The 17,606-nt window shown below is 33.9% G+C and overlaps 1 protein-coding gene across 3 annotated transcripts in view; it reads right to left on the bottom strand.

Annotated features, from left to right (window-relative positions):
- LOC149785046 (GATOR complex protein Iml1-like) overlaps nt 1-17,606 on the bottom strand; it is a 219,312-nt gene that overhangs the window by 160,307 nt on the left and 41,399 nt on the right. For all 3 annotated transcript variants that reach the window (XM_089978764.1, XM_089978765.1, XM_089978767.1), the window contains exons 12-16: nt 16,729-16,863; nt 14,705-14,766; nt 12,635-12,708; nt 7,084-7,162; nt 1,303-1,345 (exon numbers count right to left, since the gene is read on the bottom strand). In XM_089978764.1, coding sequence (XP_089834890.1) covers nt 1,303-1,345; nt 7,084-7,162; nt 12,635-12,708; nt 14,705-14,766; nt 16,729-16,863 — 393 coding nt within the window. The remainder of the gene's footprint in view (nt 1-1,302; nt 1,346-7,083; nt 7,163-12,634; nt 12,709-14,704; nt 14,767-16,728; nt 16,864-17,606) is intronic.

Raw genomic sequence — 17,606 nt, 5'->3', positions numbered from 1 at the left:
TCATCAAGACTTCATCCATCTCTCTTTGTTCTTTAAGCCTTTTTGCAAAACCAAGTATTACATCCTTTCTGACCACACTGCACAGACAATGCAGGCAGAAATGAACGGATACTCTGTACAATTGAGACACATCGCGTGTGTCCTCACTAACTTAAATATCTTTGGTTGGTGCATTTTGTCATCATCATTCAAACTGAAATGACAGTAACAACAAAAATATCGGAAAATAACCCAAAGTTTTCACATATAACAATAACAACACTTGTTACTTAAACAAGTAAAATATACCAGAAGTTTGCACAAATAAATAACAAACAATGAGCACCAAAGATACTACGTTGGAGCACAAAACCAAAAACTGCAAAAATATTGGCACAAATACTGACTTAAAAATAATAAATAACAGTTGCACCATGCAGCAAATACATTAATACACAATACTATACCAATTTTCTAGATGGATAGGTTGAAATAATACAATGTTGATCTTACCAAGCAAAGTTAACTTGTAAGCATCTGGTTGATAGAACATCACCTAGTGGTGTTTAGGGACAGTAATGGGTGAGAGTTTCTATTGTTTATATAGCATATACACTAAAGTCTTACATTTCCAGGATTGCTGGATTCAAGATGTTACAGAGCTTACTTGCTAAAATTAATCAGAAAATGTATTCAATGGAGGAATTGTAAGAGAGACAAAAAAAATAAGACAAAAATATAAACACAAACGGAAAGCCAGACAGCATGAAAAAAAATAAAGATGCAAAAAGAGAGAATACAAATTTGGTTGTTGTTGGGAATCAAATCCAGTCTCATGGTTGGTTGCATATACCACTGACTAAAATGTCTGAAGCATCCAGATTGGTTAGTAAGTCGCCCTGCATACCTCAACTGTACTCCCTCTTGACCTTGACATTCATCCTGATTCACATCTTACACCAGCTGAAACCATTCTGTCCATTGGGACACCAGACAGAGTTGGTTAAGCCCCCAAATGTCAGTGGAGGGCATATAAAGTCCAACTGTTGTGGTCAGCTCATAGTTGGGTGTGCACATTGTTGCTAGACTAAAAGGTCTGGGCAAGCTCATTGGGTTACTAAATGGCCTCGTATATCTCAATGACTACAATAATATGTATAAAGAGTACACCTTTGCCTACAAAAACAAACATGGGCAAGGTAAAAGGAATGGACAGAAAATAACTGACAATAGCAGATTTTGCAAAGACACATAGAAAGAAACAGGAATAATTTGACAAAGACCTGTCTGATTTTGCATCTGAGTAAAGTGATATAATCAAACCTGTTTCTGCTTTGTTTTTCTTGAAACCATTTCTTTTCTCCAACTGCAAAGAAAGTAAACAAATACATAGTAAATGATAAAATACAAATATCCCAATAATGACATCTCTGAGAAAGTAGTGAACAAACCACACATTAATATTGCTAATACAGATACAAAGTACTGAAAGAAACCACACATTAATATTGCTGATACAGATAAAAAATAAACCACACATTAATATTGCTAATACAGATAAAAATTAAACCACACATTAATATTGCTAATACAGATAAAAAAAACAACCACACATTAATATTGCTAATACAGATAAAAAAACAAACCACACATTAATATTGCTAATACAGATAAAAAAACAACCACACATTAATATTGCTAATACAGATAAAAAAAACAAACCACACATTAATATTGCTAATACAGATAAAAAAACAAACCACACATTAATATTGCTAATACAGATAAAAAACAAACCACACATTAATATTGCTAATACAGATAAAAAACAAACCACACATTAATATTGCTAATACAGATAAAAAATACAAACACATTAATATTGCTAATACAGATAAAAAACAAACCAAACATTATTGTTGCTAATGCAGATAAAAAATAAACCATACATTAATATTGCTAATACAGATAAAAAAATAAACCTGTCAGAACTAAATGTCAGACCTATTTATATACTTTAGCTGACCTATCTTCTTGTCTTTGTAAATAATTGCGTACTATGTCATAACAACAATGACATGCCACACAGCAACATTTTTACAAAAATGTAAAGTATGGCTGCACTAATTTTGAAAAGTTATCCATTTGGTTTACTGAAAATTTGCTAGTCATTGATAATTGTGGTAAACATTCCAAACTATAAGTGTTCTTTGAAAAAAAACTGAATTTGTAACTATCAGTTCATACACACAGGATCAGGTAAATATACTCCTGTAAGTATCTACTGGTTGGTTTTTATTTTAACAATTGAAGGTGGGTTTATCTTTTATTTTGTTCTTAAATCTGTTTAGTTTGATTTGGTGCTTTACAGCACAACAAAACAAGTAGGTTATTTAATGAATATACAACTGGAGTAAAATGTTGTCATCCGCATAATGAGCTTAACTGCATGTTTTAGGGGACCAATGGAGACAGAAGCCACAGTGGCCAAGTTGTTGCATGATGGACTCGCTACCAAAAGGGTGAAGGTTTCAATCCTACCATCCATTGGCTGCTATTTTGTGTCCTAGGGCAAGGAACTTTACTCCAGTTACCTTGTACTAAATAACCAACTCGTGTTGCTGTGTCATAAAACACCAAACTAAATCATTTGCATTCTATAACAGACTTAACTGTATCTTACAGAATCTATTGAGAAAAGTAAATTTTATACAGTACCATATATTTCAAATTTCATATTACTAATGCTTCTTTTCTAATTTTGCTGCTTCCTTTATAATTAGAAACATGATAGAAATTTACTTGTTGAACAATCTGGGGCAAGCTAAGAAGTGTGCTGGGCAAGTTAACATTTAAGTTATTTGCCAAGAATACCATATAATTACTGAGAAACACTTTAAAATCATGGGGTTCCATTTTTATGGTTTTCACAGGTGCGCCATACCATGAATTTAAAGTCACAACAAAATATAAACCAAGCCAACAGTCATCCCCCCCCCCATCATAAGCAATGGAAAAGCATCACCTGTTTCTTACTTTATTTTAATACCACAGCTATCTGTAGAACTGAGAATGTAAATATACATTGGGATATGAACATTCATGACAAGGAACACTGAAACTGACTATGATTTCATTTTAATGCAAAATTTCATGAACATGAAAACTCATTTAAGACTGCAATGACTCCACCTGAAGTACATTATAGTAATAAAAGCTGATTTACTGTGTTTGATATTTCCCATCTAGAAATAGATGTTTAAACAACTAACCGCTAAATAAATAAACATGGTAGATGTTTTCAGGTCAACTGAGACCTGATTTGAATGTAATCTAAACTATCCGCCACTTCATTTATTGAATTCCACTAGTGGAATCAGAATCTGAGTTCCTCCTTATAAAGGTTAAGAGTTATATTGAGGGGTTGCAAGTTATGTGTATGTTGCTGGCATAAACATTGTTACAATCCCATTCTTCTTTAAGTGAGACATCAGCCTTTATCCATGATGCGCTTTGGAAACATGAAAGATTACTATCAGCTTTTGATTATTCTAAGTAAGTGGATGCAAGTCTTTAACCACTGTGTCAGTGACATTTTGATTTGAATTTTTGCGATAAAATTCACTTTTGGCAGAACTACTTATATATGGCAAAGATTGTTTTGAACAAAAGAGGTTTACAGCCACTGGCTTTGTTCAAGCACCTAATCCCTAAACAGTGAGAACCTTATGCTTTGATAGCCATCTTTAAGAACCAATGAGAATCTAATTACTTAAGATTACAACAGTGGTATTAAATGTATTAGCTCAGACATGTGGAAAAATATGTCAGCATTGTTTTACGATCTCCACATTTATGCCAGATGTTAGCAATGAATAAACTAATTACTCTGCTAAATTATTGTAGTACTGATCAAAACTGTTTGCTCGCAAATAGAAATGAATGCCAGTATACTATAGTTCATTCCACACAGCATCACAAATGATAACTTTTAGCAACTTGAAAGAGGTACCGTATATACTCACGTATAAGCCCATTCACGTATAAGCCGACCCCCAAACTGAACAAGTATAAACACTAAAAAGTGCATGACCCGCATATAAGCCGACCTACAACCTGAGACATCTCAATGTGCACAAGGTAAGTTCTAAATGCATTTATTTAGGCAAATTTATATTTAAAAAAATTACATGCATACTTATCTCAAGGTTGGCATGCAAGATTATTAAAAAGAAATGGTATAAACTTGTTTGAAAAGTAATTTATTTAATTTTCTGTTTTCTTATCGTTTCTGCCTGATTTAGTTTTGTGTATAGTTTGATCGAACGATGACAAGAATTTAGCAATCGCAAGTTGCTGTAACACTACCTCTCCCTTTTGACTTGATTATTGTTTGTTTATGCATTATTGCTTGGACATTTTATATCAGTGCACCGGTAATTACACTTTTACTTTGCTCTGAAACTGTAAATAACTAACTCATTAAAATGTAATCCCAGTATGACAACACAATGAACAAACAATACGGTTCAATTTGACACTAGCAATTAGGATAATGAACATATTTACATAATGGCGCCACCACATGTACAATACTGTTCAATGCTAATAACGTAAAAGCTGAGTTGTAGTTTGCTTTGATGTAAGTGACCTTACACCATACATGTCAATTTTCACGCTGGGAGAAAAAAAACTCCCAATTATTGGGGTCGCTCCTTGCCTACTTCCTGATTTCATAATATCTTCCGATTTTTGCAGAGAACTCCTTATTATTACATTATGTCTTTGATTTTGTGCGAAAATAGGGCATGTCACAGGGAGAAATGGCAAGTCTTTTTGCAAATTTCACGCATATTGGATCAGCAAGATCGATTAATATTTAGTGAAAACAAGGCTTTAAAAATGACACAAAAAACCTCCCGATTTTAGGTCCCAATCTCTATTTTTTAATTCAGTGCCGCTACATGGCTTTTAAAAAGTTCATAGGTATGCCTTACACCCCGTTTTACAAAATTGTGGTAATCATGCTAATATTATCGAATAAAAGGCAATTACACATAAATGTACTGGTATAGTTACCAGTCAAAATTCCCTCTTATCATGAGCCAGTTTCAGGGTTTTAATGATTAACTGACCTGTACTGCTGTTACAAAATGAAGGACAAATTTGCCAACTATCAACACTGGAGACGGCAAAACATCAAGCTTTCCATTGTGTGGAAAGTTATGATGTTTGTTCAGCTTAAACACAAAACTAAAAGTGATTAATGTTGATCTTAGTTTATCTATATGAGAATTTTTGACTTCATTATTACCAATCCTTGTGAACATTTAAATTATGATGGTTACATGCCTTGTACAATTAAACGTGCATACCTTTTTAAAAATATTACCTCAATTTGTAAAATTGCTTATATCATTGAAAATGAGTAATTCATGAGCACGTGATTCAACATAAATGAAACAGCTATTAAGGACTAGCTGAAATGTTATCTGGAAGAATGCAATTTGGTCAAAACAATGAATAAAGCAAAATCTGCATGTAATATGTTTGGGAATAAATAAGGATTTAAGTGATGCTATGCATGCTTTGCACTGTGTAAGTACTGTACATTATAGTTCAGCATTGTCTCCCTGGTAAACTCAACTGGCCCGCGAATTATGAAGTCTGTATTTACCTTTATTCAACTTCGTGTTGGAAAAATCAGAAAATATGCACATGCAAAATAATAACAAAATCAATCATAGTACTTTATTACAGTTTAATAGTTGTCGCATCACCGAAAGTTACTTTTTTTACATGTCTATGTCTTAGGACACGAAAAATATTATTGCTTCATGTCCCAAGATTTACAGCCATTACAGTAGTCAACAAAAAGACCTAAACACTGTCAAGTTTAGACATTTGCCTGCAGATAAGCCGACACCCCCCTTCTTCCAGGCCTTTATTTTTTCTTAAATTATTCGGCTCATACCTGAGTGTATACGCTACGTAAAATTACCAAATTAGTATGAATGATTTAAACATGATTCATACTGACATACAGCCATTCAAACAATACAAGCTGAAAAAGACTGGTCTGTTTACATGTAATCTGCCATGTTTGTCCTGAGTTCTGGAAGAGTCAGTCTATGATACAGCAAAGAAATCAAAGGGAGGAAACCATGTTATGGCTGAATAGGAAAGCCAATCACTCCTTAATAATCAAATAGATTCTTCCACAGGTTATGGCAGCATTAAAGAATTTGATGTGAACAGAGTTGCCTGTTTTAGCAAGTAATGTGTGGCAAGTGTTATGCTGTTTGTTGATACAAATGGTGTTGAAACATTTTGTGTGCGAAACAAATTTTGTAATTTTATCTATATTTAAAGACACTGATGTGAAAATTCACTGAGCTAAAGACATGGATAATGCTGAGTCAAATGAACTATAGTAAACTTACACAAGGACATCATTGTTTTTTTTGTAAATGATCCACGAAATTAGATACCGATGAATATGTACCTTTTTTACCCAAACCTTGAAATTTGAAACCTACGAAAATAAAGTATTTTACAGCATAAAAAATATGCATGAAATGTCTGGCTAGTGTACAATGTTAGCAAAACAGCAATTCTCAGCTAGTATAAAAAAAAGTTAAAATTTTGAAGCACTTAAGATTATATAGCCTGACTAGTAATCTGGGGATTGACTTTTCATTAAATCAATGGTTCATAACCCAAGGATCATGACCCAAAACTGTGTCACCATGCTCTTTTGAGTGGGTCGCCAAGATCAACCTAATAATTTGAAATTTCTACACAAGTTGTTTTTAGCATTTGATGGGTGGTAAGGCTAACACCACAAACCTAATCTGAGTAGCTGAACAAAAAGGTTAAGAACTGCATCATTAAACAATTAAAGCCTATTTCTCCCCAAAATTATAGTCTTATTCATATCATGCAAGCAACACAGTAACACATCTTTCCTGACTATACAAGGCCATAATTAATATTCCACTTAACAATTTCAAATACAGGTTGTTTTAGTCAAGCAATATCTCTATCATTTAAACTGATAACTGTCTGGTAGTTAATTAGTACTCATATTAAAGAAAAACTTACCATCTGTGGTGGCAGTTTAATTCTGGGTACAAAAGTTCCGTTGCAGTAAGATTGAGCCTGGTTCTTAGATGTGTAAAAACTGAAAATAATATTTTTAAAAGTACTGTTATAAATATAAATCAATCACATTATACCTAATTTATGTCTGCATCATTTTACAACTGGCTCTTCAACTTCAAAGTCTCAAGTTCACATTTTCAACTAGCTCTTGAGGATGGGGTTTCTCACTGTGTACAAAGCAGATTTCAAATCAATGTACAGATGCCAATCAATCATTGTTTAAAATTCACAACTGGATAAACCCGAGATACTGTGTGAATGGCCAGGATAACAGTTTCACTTTTTTTTAAATTGTTGAGGGGGGGGCCAAATTGGAGTACTATTCCATTTTAAAAACATCAATATTCCTGCTGAAAACAAAATTGAAAAACAAGGGCCTGTTCACCTGACTGACATCTGCCTAATAATCAAATGTATGAGTAATTGGTCAAACAATTTCTTTCACTGCTGTGGATTGCTTACATTATGAAAACTAAAGCCATGGTGTTAAAACTCTATGGTCATAAACAAAGTAACAGAAAGAAGCAAAACCAAGTTTTGTAAAACAAAGAATTTAATTATCAAAGTTAGAACTGAAAATGTGAGAGGAACATATGAAGTGAATCCAGAATAATCCTGATAAAGTTCTATGAAAGTCCTAAATGACTGAAAAGTTCTGTATAAATTTAAAAACCAGAAATGTACTGGACCACTTAAAATCATGCTGTTGTCAAGATGGTGTCATCCAGAACTCCTTCGAATAATTCAAATCAGCTCCAAATAATGTATTAGTCCAAATAATGAACACTTTCTATTTCCACTGAACAGTCCAAACAAATGTTTTCCTCAAATAATATATATGTACAACATAAAACGCATCTGCAGACTTAGAATAGGAACACAAGAAATGATGACTCCAAAATTAGAAAGAATCTGAGTGCTAAGTTCTTTCCTTATATACACCTTCTACTGTAAATATATTTCACAATATACCCCATGTGAAAAATCTTTCTACTCAATGAATACCATTTTGCCTCAAACCTGCCTATTCATATGACCTAGCCCAACCAATGGGAAGTTAATGAATTCTTCTAGAATCATCTAAACCCCATCAGGCAATGAAAAATTAAGCCAAAGGCATCATTAAGTCATATTATTAAGATTATTATTAGTAACTATCAACATATATATCAGCATCTATTTATAAATCCTATGTAATTTTATGCTCTGAACAGATTCAGATCACATAGGCAAAATCTAACAAAAAGACATTCTGTACTATTTACAACCATAAATAAAAGTTTTAAAAATTAAATAAAATCATGTACCACGAGTTACAAAAAACATAGCTATAGATATAGCAATTAGCTCATATATATATATATATATATATATATATATATATATATATATATATATATATATATATATATATACACATATATATATATATATATATATATATATATATATATATATATATATATATATATATATATATATATATATATATACCCCTGCCTCACCTGTGCCCCACCTCTACTAGATGATAGAAATGAGCCTAGTCAAAACACAAGCCCCTCCAAGGGTCTGACACTCGAATGGCTTAAAAATTTCCAGGGATTTAAAAATAGATCAATTCTTCTTTTTAATTGATGAGTGTTTAACACATTTTTGATATTCTGCAGCAATGAATAGATTTTCAAATTAGCTTCTGTGTTGGACATAGAGGATTTCAGCTTGGCACCATTTTCACTGAGGACCAATGAGGCATTCTGGTGGAAACCCCATGTTCATATGACTTTCCATTTTGATAGAGTAACAATAAAAAGATTTCAAGATGGATGCCTTGATGGCCATATCTGACATCAGATTTGTACCATTTCCATTCTGGACCAACTAGACATCTTAAGAAGTCTTTTGGAGAAAAGACAATGTCAATATGACCAGCCATCTAGGAAAAGTAGTGATAGCAAGATTTTCAAGATAGCCATTGTGGCAGTCATATTAGAAGTCAGATCGGCATAATTTTCACATGCATCCAACTAGACAATTATAAGAAGTCTTTCAGAGAAAATCCCATGCTGATATAACCAGTCACTGAGAAGAAATAGTGATAGCAAGATTTTCAAGAGGGCCACTGTTGCAGTCATACTGAAGGTCAAAATTGAGGAAAAACTGAACATCATAAGTAGTTGTTTAGTAAAACTCCCATGTTGAAATGACCATCCATGGACATCAGCTCAATACCATCTTCATTTTGGACCAACTATATTGCACAAGAAGTCTTCTCATGAAACTCCATTCAGAAGGATTAGCAATAACGAGATTTTCAATTTGGCCACTGTGGTGATCATACTGGACACCATTTTCATGTCAATAAAATTTTCTGTTCAAGAGAAGTAGAAATAACTAGAGTTTGAAGATGGTGGTACCCAAATTAGATATCAGATCAGCAGGATCTTCATTTAGGACAACCTATACATCATAGAAAGTCTTCTAGTGAAAACTTCCTTGCCACATGACTTTCTTTTCAGAGGAGTAGTGATAACAAGATTTTAACTGTGGTGGCCATATAGGATATCAGATCAGCCCCATTTTCATTTAGAACCAACCAGACATTGTACATTTTGTAAAGAAAACACCATTTTGATACGACCATCCATTAAGAAGGAGTAGTGGCAACAGGATTTTAAAGATGACCACAACTGGATGTCCAAACAATGCTATTTTCATTTTTGAGCAACTAGACATGGGATGGATGTAAAGTTTCATGGAGTGATGATGGACAATAGAACAACCCATAAGCTCTTCTGATCTACGGCTTGTAAAACTAACAATAAGCAGGCCATAAAAAGTATCTTTTAGGCCTGCCATATCAAAGTATCTTTTAAAACCATTTTTCTTCCCTTTAGTCTTGGTTTCATTCAGTTTCTGACCTAGTGATCCAAAAACTGATGTGTACCTTTCCTGTCTCAAATACAAGGCACAGGACTTTAATTATTTTCAAATAAATATTTTTTATCTTGGAAGCCCTTCTGATCTTGACCTTTGACCATGAACCTCAAAATCAACAGGCGTCTTCCCTTTTCTGTACATGCCATTACTTCTGGTTGGGTTTCCTCAGAGGAATTACAATCATGAGCCAACTGTGGTCATTGCACTGACGTAGGAATCATCTTACCTCATTCTTCATATTAACCTTATCATTGAGTGGGCTTAAAAAGAGGTACAAATGAGTACAGCAAAGTCATTTGTAATAGGCACATATAAAGGTGGTCCAGTGGGATCAAATCTGCTGGCGCACTGAATAAGCAGAGGAGCTGCAAAAACTCTCTTGCCGAAATTCCCATCTAAGAGTTTGAATGTCTGTATGATATGGACATGATGGAGACTAGAATTGAGATGGGTTATAAACTCCATACCCCAGGTGGACAAAACACTGGGATGGGTGAAGAGTCAGACCTTTCCAAATAAATGAAAAAACCAAGATGATTCAAAAGGGATAAGGGATCACTTCTGCCCTTGGGGAGAATAGAACTTACCAATGTTTTTGGCAATCATCCAGATATACCACTGATACCATAGAGGAAGCTGGCCAGTACAGGGTGATGATGCAATCCATAATTGGTTAACTTTTTCACAGTAAGCAAACCAAAGAAATGTTCACAATGCCAGGTGATTAGTGACATGAAAGTAGACATCTGTAAGATCAAAACTGATGGCATACTTGTCCCTTCAGATGATGCACTGTATATACAGATCTTGCCATCTCCATCATCTTGATCTCAGCAGAAGAATGAATATGATGATATGACTTAAGACGATGGTCTGCCTCAACCTGCTGTTAGCCATTTGGTATAGAACAGCAGTGAACAGGAACCCCAGAAATTGTGGTAATTATAAAATCTCCATTCCTCATTTAGCAACTGATCTCCTGCTGAAGAATTTCAGCCTTCTCCCAATCTGATAACACATCTGTCAGAAGGGATGGGGAAGAAAGAGAGGGTTTGAAAAATTAATTCTGAAACCTCTCTGAAATGACTTGGATTACCCATTTATTTTGCAGCAACCGGTTGATCCAACATGATCAAAACTATAGAAGTCTGATGCCCCCCAGTAGACTGCAAGCAATGAGGTGTTATGTCAGCAGTGAGAGAGAGGAGCCAAGGCAGACCTGCCAACCCTGACGAGTCCATCTCAGTAAGGCAGTTGATTTTTTTCTGTAAGATTGACCAGTTTTTAGTACAGTGTAACAAAATATCAATAACTGCTAATGTAAAGTTGGAAAACATAATTAAAAGTTTGACACATTGATGACAAACATTATGTTCAACTGAAAAGGTTGTAAAGTATGCATAGACTTTATTTACTACTAGTACTGTTGCACAAACTCTAGTTCCAAACCCTATGCAGCTCAATGGCTTGTTGCTATCTCTCAACTTGAAATAATTCTTGGAAATTCTTTTCCATTTCACATGATGATGGCAATCATATATCCTGCCATGAGACATACTCAAATTGGCAGGTGATGTCCAATAAACATAACTGTATCCTTCCCAGCTTTTATTCACAAGAATCTGAATACTCCTTTTATTCTTCTGTGTTGATTATTAACACTTTTCTAGAAGCTTATTTTTTCTTTCATTGTAAACATGCATTGCTTTCTGGATGCCAGTTTTAAAAATTCTACAATCAACAGTTTGATCATACAGACACTTCGCATGAACAAACAGGTGCAGTTTAAAGCATCTGGGGTGCTGCTGTACAGTTAGTCTGGTTCCCTGACTAATTTGACTAATTCTAAGATGAAACCCAGATCCAAATAAAACACGGATGAGCCAATCATCCGGATTTTTCTGCAACGATCATTTTTCTGTAGTTTTTGCTAGTATGCCATAAGTCTGTATTTTAAGGGTAATTTTCGTAAGACTTATGGCAAAATCGTAAGAGTTGGCAGGTCTACCAAGGGGTGGAGAAAGTTGGTTTATTACCTTCTCTGCAAGGGTGGCACCTAAACTGGTTCAGCTGTTGTCTGCTGGCATAAGATTGAAATCTGAACAGCAATACAAATTTGGCTTGGATTGATGGGAGATGTCTTGTACAATGTTGTTGCACAGAAGCTAAGTTTACAAACTAGTGACACCTGGTGGTAGCAAAGGACAAGAGATATTACCCTTTATATGATATAGACAAAGGCATTTCCATATTTATAGAAGGGCTTGATTCAGAAGGTAGCATGTTTATATCTCTAATGTTAATGTGATCAGGGAATGTATTTGAACAAGAAATCATTTTTCATCTTTAAACATAAAAACAATAATTACATCCAAAAGTACTGTCGATTCCTTAAAGGTAAGCAAATCCTACATGAACCTTTGCTACATGACCCTCCAATGCATTTCAAAATGTCAAAAAGGTGACTGTACATGTGTTTATAGGATATGAAAATTGCATCAAGAAAGGAGTTCCATGATAAGAAAGCTTTTATAGTATCCAACCATTGACTAACCTGTGGTTCATCCAATGAGGGATGTTATAGTCATCTCCAACCTCTAAACTGGACTGGGCAGTTTTGCTGTGAAACTAGAACAAAATACAAAATAAATTAATTGAAAACTACTGTATTTCTAAAATATTGCAATCAAACCAGTCTTGATTACTGGTAGTTAATGTAGACAGTTAACTGGTTTATACAGAAGGCTAATTTAGACAGGAGACTGATTAATGCATATGACTGATTTAGACAGGTTACTGACAAATGTGTTTGATTCAGACAAGTATCTGATTTAGACAGGTGACTGTACAATCAAGATTATACTAGAATCTGCTTAAATTGAACTCAGATTTAATAAATTCCAAATGTGCTAAAGTACTAATTTTCAGTTAATACAGTCAAACCTATATATTATGGTCACCTTTTCTCATTGGCTATTCTAATTCCAGCCCCCCTAGTAAACTTCCTATATAAAAGTCATGCATATAGCAGTCACAAACTTTCAGTAGGAAAGTGTTTCCTAACCAAATAATTGCTTCTCACTGCATTAAGCAGTCAATGGAATGCAACAACAGTAACCATTATGCACATGCAAACTAAACTTTTGCTTCATAAGGAAGGCATTTTTAGATGAAGACATATCCTATGAATCGATGTAACTTGAAGTTGTCAATGTGTAACTCGAAGTTGTCAATGTGTCATACTCGTAAGTGTGGTATTTCAATTTCTGGATGAAGGTCAAAGCAAAAAACTTGCTGGATGGTGGGAAAAGCATGCATGTCGTAATAGCCAAAATGAGATCCACTTTTGTGCCAGTGTATATATTTCTATTTGCTATGAAATGAAGCTCTCCTGAATGAAAAAAATTCATCTTTGAGGAGAGATATGAGTTACATCCCTTGTCATTAGTGTCAAAGGGTCATTCAATATTTTTTTTAAACTTGATTGTAAAGGCAGGCAAAGTTGTGGTTGACATGTTACTAAGCACAGCCAAATAAGGCTTTTCGTTCAATATTTATCACATGCCTCATGCAAACGCCAAGTGTCTTTTGATTTTGGTGAGTTGAATAACTGGTTAATCCAGATATTGTTTTAAGTACACAGCAGTTCCTACACCAAATTATAAATCTGGCCAAACAAAAAGTCAGTCCTCTAGTTTCAAGGTCACATGTCAATAAGCAGCCAAACTTCTTTGTCATGATGCACAAAACAAAGATCAAAAGAATTTTCTAACGAGTCAGTGATGGTTTAATTTACAAAATAGATTCAAGTAAGTAAGATTAACAAAACCAGCATACAACACAGGTCTGGGATAAAGTAACAGATATGCACTGAATGATTATTTTGAATAGTGCTCTAAACTAAATCTGCTGATACTACTACTACTACTAATAATAATAATAATAATAATAATGGAATTCAGTGCATAGTATTTGTTCTAAAAGCAAGCTTTAAAAGTTAATCTACATACAAAAGGCACCAGTGCACAAAGCCAGTTTTGCCTTATCCCATGGATGGATGCTATTTGAAAAAATAGGAAAGCCAGTACTAATTATGACCAAAAACATCTGAATGACTGTCAATAATGCAGAGAAATTGTTGACATGAATATAATAGCTAAAAGATCTTATTAGAAGTTCACATGGCCCCAGTACCAAGTTATCTAATATGTTTAGATATGAGTACAGCATTATCCTACATATTAAATCAAGTGACCTATCAGTGTTGTAAAATGACAGCCAATCAATTACAGTATAACAGAAATTCAGTGGATCCACTTAACAATCTTATCAATTAGATGTGAATTTTAACCTTACCAAGTGTTTTGCTCTAAGTTCTGAGTTGGTCAAAAGGTCAATCAGAAATCCTGTGGGTAACCTATATATCAAGTTACAGGTTTTGAAGAATTTAATTTTAAAAAAAACAATTTCAAATCCTCGTAACTTCATGAAATTGTTACCATATACTAAAAGTCCTAAGTAAATCAGTTTGGCATTTTAAAGGAGAAAAAGCCCTGATTTTAACAAACAGCTATGCTAATTAGTAGGTTGAGCATTCTAAAAGGTCAACTGTCAAATAACTAACCTTAAAAAGAGGTGCAGCATGTAGAGGTTGTTCTCCCATACAAACCAGATCACTTCCAACACCTGTTCAGGTATATGATTTCATTTTTAGTATTGTGTATATTTCAGAAAATAGTACACTTTTAACTGTAAATATACAATTATTAACAAAAATCAACAACTAAAAATCAACAACTATCTAGGCACAATTTCAAAATTTTTAAAATTCATTCTCTCACCCATTATCAATCTGTCATTGATGTAGCAATAAAATATGAACGTCACTGATATAAAGTTTTTAATGGACACTTTCAGCTTCTTTTTTGGCTGTAACATGCCAAGGAAGTGGGAACTAAGTGCCTTTCCCAAGGACACAACGTTGAAGCCAACTGACCTGGCCTAGCCTGAGCAGGCATGGAACCCATGACACTTCCACCTGAGCTACTGAGGCTCCATAATTGATATAAAAATATTTAACATGTTCATTTTTTATCATTTTATTGCAGCTGCAAGTGAATAACCAGAATCCCTCATATGGGACTCGTGAATCTCCTGGCCAAATAAAATTTCCAAGACTTTAAGATAAGACCATTTCTTCTGTTGAACTACTAAATGCTGAAACCATCTCTGATATTCTTCAGCAATAAAAAAAAAATTTTAAGTCATACTGGGACCATTTTTATTTATGACTAACTAGACATCATAAAAAGCCTTCTAATAAAAGTCAACATGATTTTCCATCCTGAATGAGTAGTGATAACAAGATTTTTAAGATGGTTGCTACTGCAGACATACTGGATATCAGACTGGCAACATTTTTATTTATGATGACTAGATATCATAAGAAGTCATTTAGTGAAAACTCCATGTTGATGTATCATCCCCTCAGTAGGAGTAGCTATAATAATATTTTGAAGTTGATCACTGCAGTGGCCGTATCAGATGGCATTAGGCATAACAAGATATCATAAGGTCTTCTGGTGAAAACACCATGTCAATATGACTCAATTCTTGAAGTGTAACTACAACAAGATTTTCAAGATGGCTGCTAGGCACAATATGGGACATCAGATTGGCATAATTTTCATTACGCACCAATTAGACATCAAAACAAGCCTTTTAGAGAAAACCCCGTCTTGATATGATAATCCATTAGGAGGATTAGTGACAAGAATTTCAAAATGATCACTGTGGCAGCCATTCTGGATATCTCAACTACACCATTTTCATTTAGGAGCAACAAGACCATGGAATGAATGTGTACGTAAAATTTCAAGGCATTCCTTCAAATAGTTTACAAGGACAAGTGGTAACTAACTTGTCCTAATGTACGAATTAACAGACAATGGACAACAGATCATCTTATAATCTCTTCTGGTCTATGACCAGTAGAGATAAAAAGGAATGTTGCGCAACATATAATAATTGATTTTTTATCAAGATATCTTCTAAATCAAAAGGAGTTTAAAAAGAAACTTCAATCCTTATTATGTGTATGCTGATGATTAGTGTGAGATGCTTATATTCTTGCCTAAAAAGTCCAACCTCTGGTGAAAAATGCATGTCATTCAATCAGATTAAAATGAAAATCTGTCGTAACAGAGATCTAACAGACACCAATGCGAGGTCACGTTCTGCTGAGTTTTCTATTCACCAATCAAAGTATTTTTCACGTTACAAACATGAAAAGCTTCTCTTGGAACATATAATTTCTAACGATAATTCTCCCTAACATGAAAGACAATGCTTACTGATACATTACCAAAAATAAGAATTCTAAATGTTGCCAAAACATTAACTTTTACTGATGGCTGATTTAATTGGATTCATCTGCCAATTTTGGTGTTAATCATCAGACATACATTGTAAAACGGTTTACATGTCAAAACAAATGCAAAATTCCTAGAACATGACCATGACATTTTTGTAATTTAAATGTCTGTATGTTTTCTTCTTTTTTAGAAATATTTTTAAACAAGACTCTGAAAGGATAAAAAGAAGGTTTTATTTCTAAATTTCAGTAAATACCATTATAAAAGTACTTACCACAATCAATAGTGCGCTGTTTGGTGATGTTAGTAAGTTCTCTATCCACCTCAAACACACCAGCGCCAGGAGTAATGACAATGGATACCTTTCCTGTCCTATCAAAGTTGCGGTCAATGTATGGCTTTTCAAACACTGCAATTTTGCCAAATACATGAACTTTCAATCAACTAAGAGTTATTATGTACTAATATAATAGATAGATTTAAAATCAATGATTCTGGCCAGTTAGAAAATGAACTCATTTTGGACAAGGTCAAGTCCAAAATACAATTATCCACTGCATATAATGTAAAAAAAAAATTTAAAAAAAACTAACAATGCAAATTAAATATACATAACTTGGGAGGAGGGTGTTAAATAATCGGCAAAATCCAGGCTATATAGTGTCAATTAAAAGTTATAGAAATGTAAAGGTAATAATTCCAAAAACTTTAGAAAGATGAACCCATTCAAATTAATATAAATATGTTGTCCTAAAAGATAAAATGAAAAAGGTAAAGATGTTTAAATTCTGTTAAAACCCACATAAAATAACATTATGCAATATAACAAAATTCTTTTGAAAATTCCAAGATTTCCCTGGTGGTACATGCTCAAAAAGCTTAAGTGACCTCATATATAAAATTTTATTTCAAACGTGGAAGTCAACACACCCAACAAAATTTTGTCTGACAGTCAGAGGCAAATTATGCACTCTGGTGAGACCAACTATTATGGAGGTGTATATATAGGCCAGGCATGTGTGTCGCATACGCAGGCAGCACACTACTGCCGAATATCTGCGATTTCTTCTACATAAGTGACGCCACTCCCCAACAACAGGATTTGACATTCCAAAGCTTGTTTGTAAAGTTGAAATATACATACTTGCCAAG

This window comes from Sinohyriopsis cumingii, chromosome 13 (genome assembly GCF_028554795.1).
Source record: "Sinohyriopsis cumingii isolate HCF-2022 chromosome 13, ASM2855479v2, whole genome shotgun sequence".
NCBI classification, from domain to species: domain Eukaryota; kingdom Metazoa; phylum Mollusca; class Bivalvia; order Unionida; family Unionidae; genus Sinohyriopsis; species Sinohyriopsis cumingii.
This window is presented reverse-complemented; position numbering and strand designations above follow the sequence as displayed.